The sequence below is a fragment of the Anser brachyrhynchus genome (assembly GCF_964034855.1).
Source record: "Anser brachyrhynchus genome assembly, chromosome: 18".
Taxonomy (NCBI): domain Eukaryota; kingdom Metazoa; phylum Chordata; class Aves; order Anseriformes; family Anatidae; genus Anser; species Anser brachyrhynchus.
Genome location: NC_137711.1, coordinates 12,949,491 through 12,961,693, shown reverse-complemented (window position 1 = coordinate 12,961,693; position 12,203 = coordinate 12,949,491). Strand labels below are relative to the sequence as shown.

General features: G+C 42.3%; 1 protein-coding gene and 1 long non-coding RNA gene across 9 annotated transcripts in view; one reads left to right on the top strand and one right to left on the bottom strand.

The window, feature by feature from the left end:
• Nucleotides 1-10,680, bottom strand: part of LOC308180145 (myosin-4-like) — a 41,594-nt gene extending 30,914 nt beyond the window's left edge. For 3 of the 8 annotated variants that reach the window (XM_080561334.1, XM_080561341.1, XM_080561340.1), the window contains exons 1-5: nt 5,690-10,680; nt 5,445-5,588; nt 4,911-5,067; nt 4,334-4,361; nt 4,138-4,249 (exon numbers count right to left, since the gene is read on the bottom strand). In XM_080561334.1, the coding sequence (XP_080417460.1) occupies nt 4,138-4,249; nt 4,334-4,361; nt 4,911-5,067; nt 5,445-5,588; nt 5,690-5,983 (735 nt within the window). In that variant the 5' untranslated portion in view covers nt 5,984-10,680. The remainder of the gene's footprint in view (nt 1-4,137; nt 4,250-4,333; nt 4,362-4,910; nt 5,068-5,444; nt 5,589-5,689) is intronic. The other 5 variants (XM_080561337.1, XM_080561339.1, XM_080561338.1 and 2 more) reach the window with 5 other exon arrangements.
• LOC308180157 overlaps nt 1-12,203 on the top strand; it is a 51,407-nt gene that overhangs the window by 23,304 nt on the left and 15,900 nt on the right. The window lies entirely within an intron of this gene.

Genomic DNA, 12,203 nt, shown 5'->3' with positions numbered 1-12,203 from the left:
ATGTAAAACAATACAAACCAAACAACAACAACAACAACACAAAACAAAAAAACAGTTCCTCTTGGACGTTGTGGTGGTGGTTCCCCCCCCCGCCCCATTTTTTTTTCCTTTTCTATATGGCTGCAGTAGAAAAGAAGATCATCAAACAAATGTACAGTTTCAATACTGTATTATATCACTCTTGTTAACTGAAAAAATCTGGGAGGAAAGAAGCTTCCATGACATTACGTCTCTTCTGTGCAAGGCAGTGTCACAGAGTGCTGTTTTGGAATCATAGGGCAAAGCTTTTCTCAAGGCTCCTAGCAAACTCATGATTGATCCCTAAGTAGTTAGGAAATAATTGTTTGCAGGGATGGTTTCCGATACAGAGCAGGAGAACAAAGAATGAGGGGAAAAAAAAGGCAGTTTTTATTCACATGAAAGATCAGTGGCAGAGCTCAAGTTGCTGCATACTACTTGGTGTACAATGGTGCATCCAGCCTTCAAGATCTTGCAGTGGAGAGGCAGCGCCATCCCCAATACGGTCTGCAGGTGGCGCAAACGATTTAAGTTAGTTTGAACATGAAGCTACACCTTACAAAACTAAGGCCACACAGTAGCATAAGAACTCTCTCTCTAAATATATACACATATTTTTAATAAAAAAATCTCGAATATATAGAGTAATGTCCTCTCACATATAGCTTCCTAAATGAACTTCCTCCTTTAAGAGACATGTGTGTGTCAGTGCTGCTGACTCCACCACAAAACAAAACAAAAAAACCACCACCAACAAAAACACACAAAAACCCCTCATTCTAGTGCACAGCTGTGAGCCATGAACAGACAAGGGAGCACGGTGAATGGAGAACAGCGTAGAATATCTGGCAATTCTTTACATAAATTCAATCTGGAGTACAGTCTGGGTTACAAATTGCTTGAGCTGAGAAAGTAGTCCTGGGAAATTTTGTTACATACTTCCCTTATTTTATGCTCTTACCTGGCATCTGATTTCAGTCTGTGTCTGAGATGGGATGCTGGGAGAGACATAATTATAATGGTGTTTTATTTTGTGATCTTATGAAGAGAAACATACTTCTTAGAGATTGTGAATACCAAAGAAATACATTATTCTGTGAATAACGTCAAGAAGAGAGCAGAACAGCTTGTTTCCATCTGAGAACCTGGTGAGTTTTCTTATATCAAACACAGTCAGTACATCTCAGCTGTCTCAATGTTTTTGTGAGATCAGTCCGAGCATAGTGAGCAGCTGGTGAAAGCTGAGCCCAAGAGATACAGGAACGGTGCTGATGGAAAGAGTGCTTGTGATGAACTTGTCTTTGCCATAACAACCCATCAATCACAGACACCTGCCTCTGAGTGAGAAAAGAATATTCAGGCTTGGAATCTCCTTAGATTCTGCTGTGCCCTTGGGTACTCAAATAACGCAGACAGGCATCACCCTCTTTGATGCACATACCTTCTCACATATTGTGATGACACACTTGTGCCACAAGGATGTTTGTTGCTTGCTCTGTGCTAGCCCATGCCTTGCAAATGCACTAGTGGGCTCAGATTGCAGCAGCTGGGCTTGTGCTTTCCTCCCTGGAAGGATCCCTTCTGAGGTTACTTTCTAATTGTCTGGCAAGTGGTCCCAGCTGTCCCAAGTCTGACACTTTTTTTATGCTGCCCCTCAGGGCTGTTACATAGACCACAGGCAGTAATTTCTACTGGCTTGTTCTTCTGTGTAAGGCAATTGAAATTACTTTAACTTCAGTGCAACCTCTCCGGAGTCCAAAGTTACTGTAGTTACCTTGTCAAGAGGAACAGAACAGGGAGTTGTAACACAATCACATGCCAGTGGGAACCATGGGGTAAAGCCCTGGAGGGGAAAGGGGCCCAGGAATGTTGTTTAATATTCAAGGATCACCTCCTCCATGCTTGATATCAGTGCATCCTAACAAAGAGAAGTCAGGCAAAAATGCCAGGAGGCCTGCATAGATGAATAAGGAGTTGCTGGCCAAACTCAAACACAAAAAGGAAGCCTCCTGAGGATGGATGCAAAGACGGGTAATGTGGGAGGGGTACAGAGACACTGTACAAGCAGCTATGGATCAGGACAGGAAAGCTAAAGCCGAGACAATTGAATCTTGCCAGGGACATCAAGAGCTTCTACAGGGACACCAGTGGTAAAAGAAAGAGTAGTGAAGACCTTGGCCCACTGCTGAAGGAAATGGGAGACCTGGTTACCTGGGATATGGAGAAAACTGAGATACTCAATGACTTTTTTGCCTCAGTCTTCACCAGCAAGTGCTCTAGCCACACCTCCCATCTCACAGAATCCAAAGGCAAAGACTAGGAGAATGAGGTACCATCCACTGCAAGAAAAGATCAGGTTTGAGACCATCTAAGGAACTTGAATGTGCACAAGTCCATTGGACCTGATGAGCTGCATCTGAGGGTCCTGAAGCAACTAACAGATGAAGTTTCTAAGCCATCATCCATCATATTTGAGAAGCCATGGCAGTGAGGTGAACTTCCCAGTGACTAGAAAAGGGGAAACATAACCCTGATTTTAAAAAGAGAAAAAGAGGAAGACCTGAGGAACTGCAGGCCAGTCAGTCTCACATCTGTGCTTGGCAAAGAGATCACAGTCATGGAGCAGATCCTCTTGGAAACTATGCACATAGAAAATAGAGAGGTGACTGGGGAGCCAACACCACTTCATTAAGGACAAATCATGCCTGACAAATTTGGTGGCCTTCTATGATGGGGCTACAGTGTTGGTGGATAAAGGAAGAGCAACAGATGTCATCTACCTGGACTTGTGCAAAGCTTTTGGTACTGTCTCACACAACATTCTTGTCTTCAAATTGGAGAGACATGGCTTTGACACATGGACCACTCGGTGAATATGGAATTAGCTGGATGGTCTCACCCAGAGGTGTGGTCAGCAGCTGGATTTTCAGGAAGAGACCAGTAACAAGTGAAGTTGCTCAGGGGTTTGTGTTGGGACTGGTATTATTTAACATCATTGTTGGTGATATGGACAGTAGGATTAAGTGCACCCTCAGAAAGTTTGAGGTTGACACCAAGCTGTGTGGTGCAGTTAGCACACTGGAGGGAAGGAATGCCATCCAGGGAGACCTTGACAGACTTGAGAGGTGGGTCTGTGCAAACCTCATGCAGTTCAACAAGATCAAATGCAAGGTCCTGCATTTGGGCTGGGGCAATCCCAAATATGAATATAGGCTGGGAGATGAGTGGATAGAGAACAGCTTTATGGAAATGGACTTTGGGGTACAGGTGGATGAAAAACTGGATAAGAGCCATTGATGTGTGCAATTGCAGCCCAGAAAACCAATTGTATCCTGAGCTGCATTAAAAGAAGTGTGGCCAGCAGGTCGAGGGAGGTGATTCTTTTCCTGTACTCTGCTCTCGTGAGACCCCACCTGGAGCACTGTATCCAGCTGTGGTGCCCGCAGCACAAGAAGGATATGGACATAGTAGAACAAGTCCACAAAGATGATCAAGGGACTGGAGAATCTCTCCTGTGAAGACAGGCTGAGAGAGCTGGGGTTGTTCAGCCTGGAGAAGAGAAGGCTCCAGGGAGACCTGATAGTGGCCTAAAGGGGGCCTACAGAAAAGCTGGAGAAGGACTCTTTGTTAGGGAGTGTAGTGATAGCGCAAGGAGCAATGTTTTTAAACTAAAAGGGGGTACATTTAGATTAGATATTAGGAAGAAATTATTTACTATGAGGGTGATGAGGCAGTAGAACAGGTTGCCCAGAGAAGTTGTGGATGTCCCATCCCTAGAAGTGTTTAAAGCCAGATTTGATGGGGCTTTGAGTAACCTGGTGTAGTGGAAGGTGTCCCTGCCCATGGCAAGAGGGTTGGAACTAAATGATCTTCATTGTCCCTTCCAACCCAAGCCATTCTATGATTCTGATTTTTTTAGGTGGACTTCCAGTATTTATAAGAAGGATGGAAGTTGGTTAGCAGGGGTAACAGAGCATAGGTGTGCTCCGACTGTGTATGCTGCTTGTCACCTCAGACACTTTCTTTTAATGGTACTGCAATGCAGAAATATGTATTGATTTTGTCTGCAGAGCAGAAACTTTCTCAGCAAAACACTGAAAGAGAGTGCCTATCACATACCTGCATTTTACCAGGCTGATGGTCTTTCTTCTTCTCACCAGTAACTGCAATTGTTGCAAAGTACTGGATGACACGCTTTGTGTTCACAGTCTTCCCTGCACCAGATTCTCCACTGTTAGAATGAAAATATTATTAGAGGAAATAGGACACATTTTTACTTTGGTCAGTGTTGTCACACATATCAAAATATACTCACGTGATAAGGATTGACTGATTATCCTGATCTGAAAACAAAGCCACAGAAAGAGCTCTTCAAATGAGATGTGGAGGGCTTTTATTCCTCAGACATAGCTAACTGACTTCAAGGGAAAGAATTATATTGAAACTGTATCACTTTGTAACCAGGTAAGGTGAATTCTGCATTAGTCTGTATGTGGATTTTTGCACTCCCAGCTAGATGGAGCTATCCAAACTATAACGTTAAGCAGTGGTTGTTTATAAGGCTTCCCCACTTATTATTTGCTTTTGGTTATGTACAGACCTTGGATTGAGTATTGTTTAGTTGGAGTCAGATTCTCTGCTATGATCATTCCATGTTGTTTCTTTAAATTCCTTACTTTGGCACAATGCCAAATAGCTAGCTACTGCCTTTCTTTCATTATTCAACACTACAGGGTTCTTTAAGATGCCATAGTCAGTCTAATCTTGAATTTTGCCATAGGACTATGGGAGCCATTTCCATCATGCCTTGAGTAGAAAAGCATGCAAGACGCCTGAACTGTTAAGTGTTCCTTGACCAAGCAGCCAGGCTATGTTCTTGCCAAATGACTCACCAGTCAGCATGAACTGATAGGCGTTGTCAGAGATGGAGAAGATGTGTGGAGGGGCCTCCTGGCGCTTTTTGCCTCGGTAGCCAGCCACCACCTCTGGGTTGTACACTGGCAGCCACTTGTAGGGGTTGACAGTGACACAGAAGAGACCTGAGTAGGTCTGTGAGGAAGAAAACAAGCACGTTGGTTTCTGCTCAGCCTGGCACAGCAGGCCTTCCAGTTACCCAAAGGAAGACTGCTGAGGAGAACTCAGAAGGCAGAGGTCAACAAAACTCTGGGAAGACCAGGGCAGCAGAAGAAATGAAATTGGAGGAATGACCTATCACAGAATGGATGAAATTTACCATATGGCAAGGAAAGACAAAGGGAAGAAGGAAGAAGAGGAATGATACATAGGATACAAAAGGAGAACATATGCAAGAGAGAAAAAAGAAACAGAAATGAGGAAAGGAGGTGAAAAGTCAGGAATATCTTCAGAGAGATTGAAAGGTGTCTTCAACCCCTCAAAAGCACAAATCTCCTTCTGCTTGTACTTACGTAGATCATCCAGACTGCATAACGCTCTTTGAGGTTATACAGCACAGCAGGTTCGTGGAGGTGGGTCATCATAGCCATGTCCTCAATTTTATCAAATTTTGGAGGGTTCATGGGAAAGACTTCATCATCCTTTACTGTTACAGTCTGACAAAACCAGAGAGAAGCAAAAGGAGAAGAAATATTAACCAGGGAACTTTTAGAACTGGATGAGTTATGTATGACGAGTAACAGTTAATGGCACTTACTGTATCATCATATGTTTTAACTGTGACTTTACCACCTTCTCTACTCTGTATGGTACCTTTCACATACATTTGCTTTTCATCCACTACGAAACAGGCTGCCTTAGCATCAAATGGGCGATTCTGGTCTTCAATTCGCTCCTTCTCAGATTTCCGTAAATAGGGAGCAGCTTCTCCAAAGATTGCCATCTCTGCATCTGATGTCATGACTGGAGTTATTCTGGAGGAATTTAGAAGAGTTTCAGATATCCTGTATCCTGTGCATTTGTAATTTATATTTATCCAGAAATTGATCATACTCAATGACTAAAATGAAGAAGAGGACTAATCAACCTCAGGCACCTAACCTCGGCGTCAATTTTAAGTATTCACTGAAGAAGTCTTAATAACGGAAGTTTCTTGTAGACAGGAGTAAGATTAGTGATTTAAGATTTGTTCTCATACATAATTTCTAAGTGGAGGCATTCTTCATGCATTTCTGTTTTCTATGTTTTAATGACAAACAGGGAAAGTTCAACTAGTTTCTTTCTGTATCAAGCACGGAAACAAATTGTGAGCAACAATCATCATCCATGTAGAGCCAAACCTGTTTATCATACCTATGAAATATAAAACATCTTTACATACCAGTGACAAAATTAGCAAATAAAGGAATATAATGTGTAGTAAAGGAAATAATTCGAAGCATAGTGTTACCTAGATAGATAAGTACTTGATATTACCTTTCAAAAAATATCAATGTCAAAGTACCTTTTAGCTTGATTATATTACGTAGGGTGACATCACTTACAAATCATTAAAAGATGGTTTGTATGTACCAATACATACCAGACATTCTGTTAGGGGTTCTTCTAGTAGAAAAATTTCATAGGAAGGTTTTGTGTTCAGTTTTATTTTACATTTTCAACAACATTTAGTAAAAATTCTTTAATACAAATAGATATTATTGGTTGCTACAGTTGGAAGGACTGATGTGGATAATTCAAGACTATCTGGAAGCAACACAGGTGGAAATAATGTAGGCAGAAACTAACATAAACAGAAAGTTCTGCAAGCTAGCATAAAAGTAAGGTACTGAAGTAATCAACACAGAGTGCTTTTATGTGGTGCCAAGAAGATAATGAAAGCAGTTAGAATGCATTTGCAATGTTTTGATTTTGGACACATTGATGCAGTATTGCTGAGCTCACTCAGCAAAACCTATCTGCAATAGAATCTGTACCTTGCAGGACTTTGAGAAACTGCATCTCTCAAGAGATTTTAACACCCAGGAACTTCAAAGCACAAAATCTAGAACCATTAGCATACTTTGAAATTATTATTCTGTGTATACAGAGCCCAGCTTTTTTTTAACCTATATGATCCTTCCTCTGAATGGTTCGAGTGAAGCAACATGAAAGAGAGAAACTATATCACTGTAGCCATGAAAAGGCTAAGTAGAGCATCAGAAAATGCTGATAGGTTGTTCAAAATTTTCTTGGGAGGCACAGTCTGTTAGACTACTGAATCAGTTTTGATTTATGCCTTCGTGAAAAGACAGAAAGGCATTCTCTGAATAGATAGTTTGCATTTCCACCACTTTCAGCGAACCTTTTGTGGTATTAGGCATCCACAGGTATGGATGGTTCCTTTTGTTACTCTTGTGAACTCTTCCAGTCACTAACCTTCCCTAGAAAACTTAGAAGAGAATCGTTCATATATAAGTTCTTTATGAAGGTGTCTCTTTGTTCATAAACAGTTCTGTCTACCAGATAGGAGACAAGATCATATTGAACTTTGTTCTGTATTCAGGACCTCATGGATAAGCCATACATACATAAGTCAGCATACAATGCTTGAGACCTTACCCCAGAGGAAACTAAAGGCAGGATAAACTTGAACCCTTCTTAAATTGTACTGTGAGCATCCTCTCTTAGCACAGCCCTCAGTTTCAGATTTCCAGCAGTTGTAAAGATGGTAGGGGATGAATTGTAATTGTCTACAAGTCCCAGAATACCAGTTTACGTGACAAAAAGACATTACCATCTCTGTGTTTCATGCCTTCTTGGCTAAGCTTGAATATCTGTCACTTTTCTTTCCCCATAACTGGAGTATTTCCTACCAAGATCTATGAACGTGCTCCTACTGATTAAAACATATCTTTTGCAGTTAACTGGGTTCTACAACATACTCCTTTGCCAACCGCCCCTACCATTGTCTAGGTGAGCTACACTTACGGCTCAGGATCAAACAGCAAAGCAACCTTATTGTTAAACCCTTACCTTCAGAGAGCCCAGGAGGAAATCTGCTTTCAGTATCTGTGTGGAATGGTTAAAGAAAGGACAGAGAGAGTTAAATCAAGAATTCATTGCCTTGGTTAGCTCTCACTACATATGTCTTGAGCATACGCTCTATTAAACATGTACACATTCTTTGTGTAGTCTTTCCCAGTAGATGAACTGTACACAGAGCCATGCAACTCTTAAGCTAGAGTCAAATCCCACAGAAAATCTTGTGTTCCTCCCCACATTGCTGTGATCTGCTGGAAAAAAATATATAGCATCCAGGAAAGGATGAGCTACATTATTAACCCAATCAATTTCAGTTGCCTTCAGAGTTAGTTCTCTGTGCCTTTCATAGGGCTTGAAGGTAGCAAAATTTGTAGAGGGCCCTACAGTATGGCTCTACTACTTCTGCTACCACACTGAAGTGGGGTGGGCCATTTAACCTTGGCACTGTATGCCAAACATGAACAAGAATGTTAGAAGTGGGGATTGAGAAGAACATGCCCCTAGATGTTGAATCAAGCAAATTGGACTTACCATGAGATGCTGAGGTAACAAAGAATAAGATTGCTTTCAGCTGTAGCTCTTTATAAGTAACCTTCTGCCCACACAGCATTCAAGTGCTCTATTTTTGGTCAATAATAATTTGCTCTTTAGTTGTAAATGTGTTGAAGCTGTGATCTGTCTCCGAATTACTTAGAGACAGGATTGATTCAAGGTTGTATGGAGTCAGCTGCACTGACCTGTTTTTTTTTTTTTTTTTTCATGCTCCTCTGTGCCAGGGTAAAGGATTAAGGGACTCAAAGACAGCTCTAATAATGCCAAATAAGGCAACCCTTGGCTCTTGACTTCAGGAGCTTTAAAAATAAAGTTGATTTTTTTTTTTCATAATTGTGCACAATTATTTCTTCACAACCCGTGTTCTTAATGGATCCCATCTATCTTCTCCGTCTATCTGCACATACTGATAGAGAAGGAGGAAGACTTAGTGAAACTGATTTTTTCTCTCATTATGTTTGCTTATATCATTGTACAGGGTGCTGACAAGTCTAAGGTCAACATAAAGCTTGGGTAAGGCGACTGCCAGTTTACGGATCACAAGAAGAATTTGCAGTCCTGGCCTGTAGGACCATTCAGAGGGTTGTGCTTAGTGGTGCAAAGTCTAGTTGGAGGCCTGTAGCTAGCAGTGTCCCCCATGGGTCAGTACTGGGTCCAGTGTTCACCAACTTATTCATCAACGACATGGACAATGGAACAGAGCGCACCCTCAGCAAGTTTGCTGACAACTCAAAGCCCAGATGAGTAGCTGATAACCCAGGGGGCTGTGCAGCATTCAGAGGGACCTCGACAGGCTGGAGAGTTGGGCCTAGAGGAACCTCGAGAAGTTCAACAAGGGCAAGTGCAGGGTCCTGCACCTAGGGACAAATAACCCCAAGCACCAGTACAGACTGGGAATGACCTGCTGGAGAGAACCTCTGCAGAGAGGGACCAGGCAGTCCCGGTGGACAGCAGGCTGACCATGAGTCAGCAATGTGCCCTTATGGCCAAGAAGGCCAATAGTATCATGGGGTGTATTTAGAAGAGTGTTGCCAGCAGGTCAAGGGAGGTGATCTTCCCCCTCTACTCAGCCCTGGTGAGGCCACACCTGGAGTATTGTGCCCAGTTCAGGGCTCCCCAGTACCAGAGGGACATAGAATTACCAGAGAGAGTTTGGAGGAGTGCTATGAAGATGATTAGAGGACCGGGGCACCTGTTGCACAGGTGAGGACAGGCTTAGAGAACTGGTCCTGTTTAGCCTGGAGAAGAGGAGACTGAAGGGAGACCTCACTAATGTATATAAATATCTGAGGAGAGGGTGTTGAGAGGATGGAGCCAGTCTCTTTTCAGTTGTGCCCAGTGACAGGACGAGAGGCAGTGGGCACAAACTGAAGCACAGGAGCTTCTGGCTCAATGTGAGGGGGCACTTCTTTACTGGGAGGGTGACAGCACTGGAACAAGTTGTCCAGAGAGGTTGTGGAGTCTCCTCCTCTGGAGATATTCAAGACCTGCCTAGACGCCATCCTGCGCAAGGTGCTCTAGGTGATCCTGTTTGTGAGGGGGTTGGACTAGATGATCTCCAGAGGTCCCTTCCAACCCTGCCCATTCTGTGATTCTGTAGGTTTACAATATCTGAAACTTGCAGGCATACTCCAGGGCCTTGATATTCTTCTTGTAGTGAGGGACCCAAAACTGACTCGAGGAGCAGTGTCACCAGGGCAGAATACAAGGGGATAATCACCTCCCTGGTCCTGCTGGTTACACTATTCCTGAAACTACACTATAATGTACTATAAACTATTTTATTCCTGAAACACTGTAACTATCTTGCGTTGCACTACACAGTGTTGGACAAGTGTCATCACCATTGACATCTCCCTGTAGTGAGGATGTCTTACAGGGGTAGAAGGCCAAACATGAATGCTTGGCTTTATTTGTTGTCTCTAAAATTTTGGTACATATGTTGAACAAAAGCCCTTTCCCTTTCCCTTTCCCTTTCCCTTTCCCTTTCCCTTTCCCTTTCCCTTTCCCTTTCCCTTTCCCTTTCCCTTTCCCTTTCCCTTTCCCTTTCCCTTTCCCTTTCCCTTTCCCTTTCCCTTTCCCTTTCCCTTTCCCTTTCCCTTTCCCTTTCCCTTTCCCTTTCCCTTTCCCTTTCCCTTTCCCTTTCCCTTTCCCTTTCCCTTTCCCTTTCCCTTTCTCTCCCCTCCCTTCCCCCCCCCCCCCCATCCCTAATTTTCCTTGGGTGCTTCACCCTGATCTGTTACACAAAGTATTCATGGCCATATGCTTCCCTTGATGTTCCTCAGGTTCTTAGTTCTGGGCATTATGTAGTTTCCAGTCTGCAGTCCCTACTTAATCGAACCTATTTACTGCTCCAAATTAATCTAGGAATCACAAGTAAAATTTGCCCCCCCCCCCCCCACTTTTTTTTTTTTGGAATCTCCCACTCTGCTTATACTCTTTCCTCTCATGTCTGTGTGAGCTTGCCATTTCTACAACAGACAAATCATTCTCTCAAGATCTCATGCTGGAGGTGCTGATTGGACCTATCTTTGACACGGCGGGACTAGCAACAGTGATAGCTACTGGATATTAGTTATGCAGTTGGTGATGTGTGGGAATGATAGTGTCTTCAAAGTGTAGATATCTGTTATCTTGGGTGCATAAATGTTGATACAATAGGGATGAATATCATCATTTTCTAAAAGCTTTGACTGGGTGATGAGATGTAGTTGAGATTAATTGTTGTTAAATACAGGGATGTCTAAAATGGTGCGAGTTGGCTAGTTTTAGATAAATTGCATCCCATATTTCTGTTTTCTATTCCTTTGTCTCATTATATGAGCACAAAATTAACTTAAGCAGGTGTGACTTAAAACTTCTAAAATAAGCTGCTTCCTTCTCACCTCCTCCAGTAGCAAACATTATAATTTCTTCCTCTTACATGGGACACTTCAATGAATAAAACCTTCACACGAAAACAGCAGAACAGCCATATTGTGTCCATCAAACCAATTGTTCTGTCCCCCGCCATGGCCAAGACAGATGTATAGGAAGAAATATAATTTAGTGTTGCTTACTCAGAGTGCTCTCCCAGCCTGCAAAAGCTAAAGGTTCAAGGATCCTGATAATATGCCTTTGTATTAAATAGTTTTTGATGGATTTCTTCAATGAATTTATTCTGTCATTTTTGTACTCTTGTAAGCATTTAGCATTTACAACATCCTGTGTCAATAAATCAATTGCATGCTTGCAGGGCAACCCCTTTCATTTGTTCTGAGTCATTCATCTGAAAAATGAATTTGCATCATCTGTAGTGAAATATTATTTCCTTCCTACTCTCTTTTTCTACCCATATGTTTTTATACAATTCCTAACTCAGAAAAGGTTACACTGCTTTGTTCACTGTTGTTGTCCTTCTCTGAGTCTTTGTCAGTTCATTTACTTCTTTTTGGGTTACATGCAGTTAGAACTGGAAGTTGTGGGTGCATCATGTGTTTACACAGTCATGTAATAGTTTCTCTTTGTGCTCTATTCATATCCTAATAACATCTCTCTCCCCTGCACCCCAATAAATAAATCCCTTTCTGAACCATTACCAGTCACAGAAGCTGATGTATTCAGAGAAATAGAAAAATCTCAGTGACCTCTTTTTAGTGGTGACATTCATCTTAGAACCTGTTTTTTGTTTGTAAACATGGGATTATTTTTTTTTC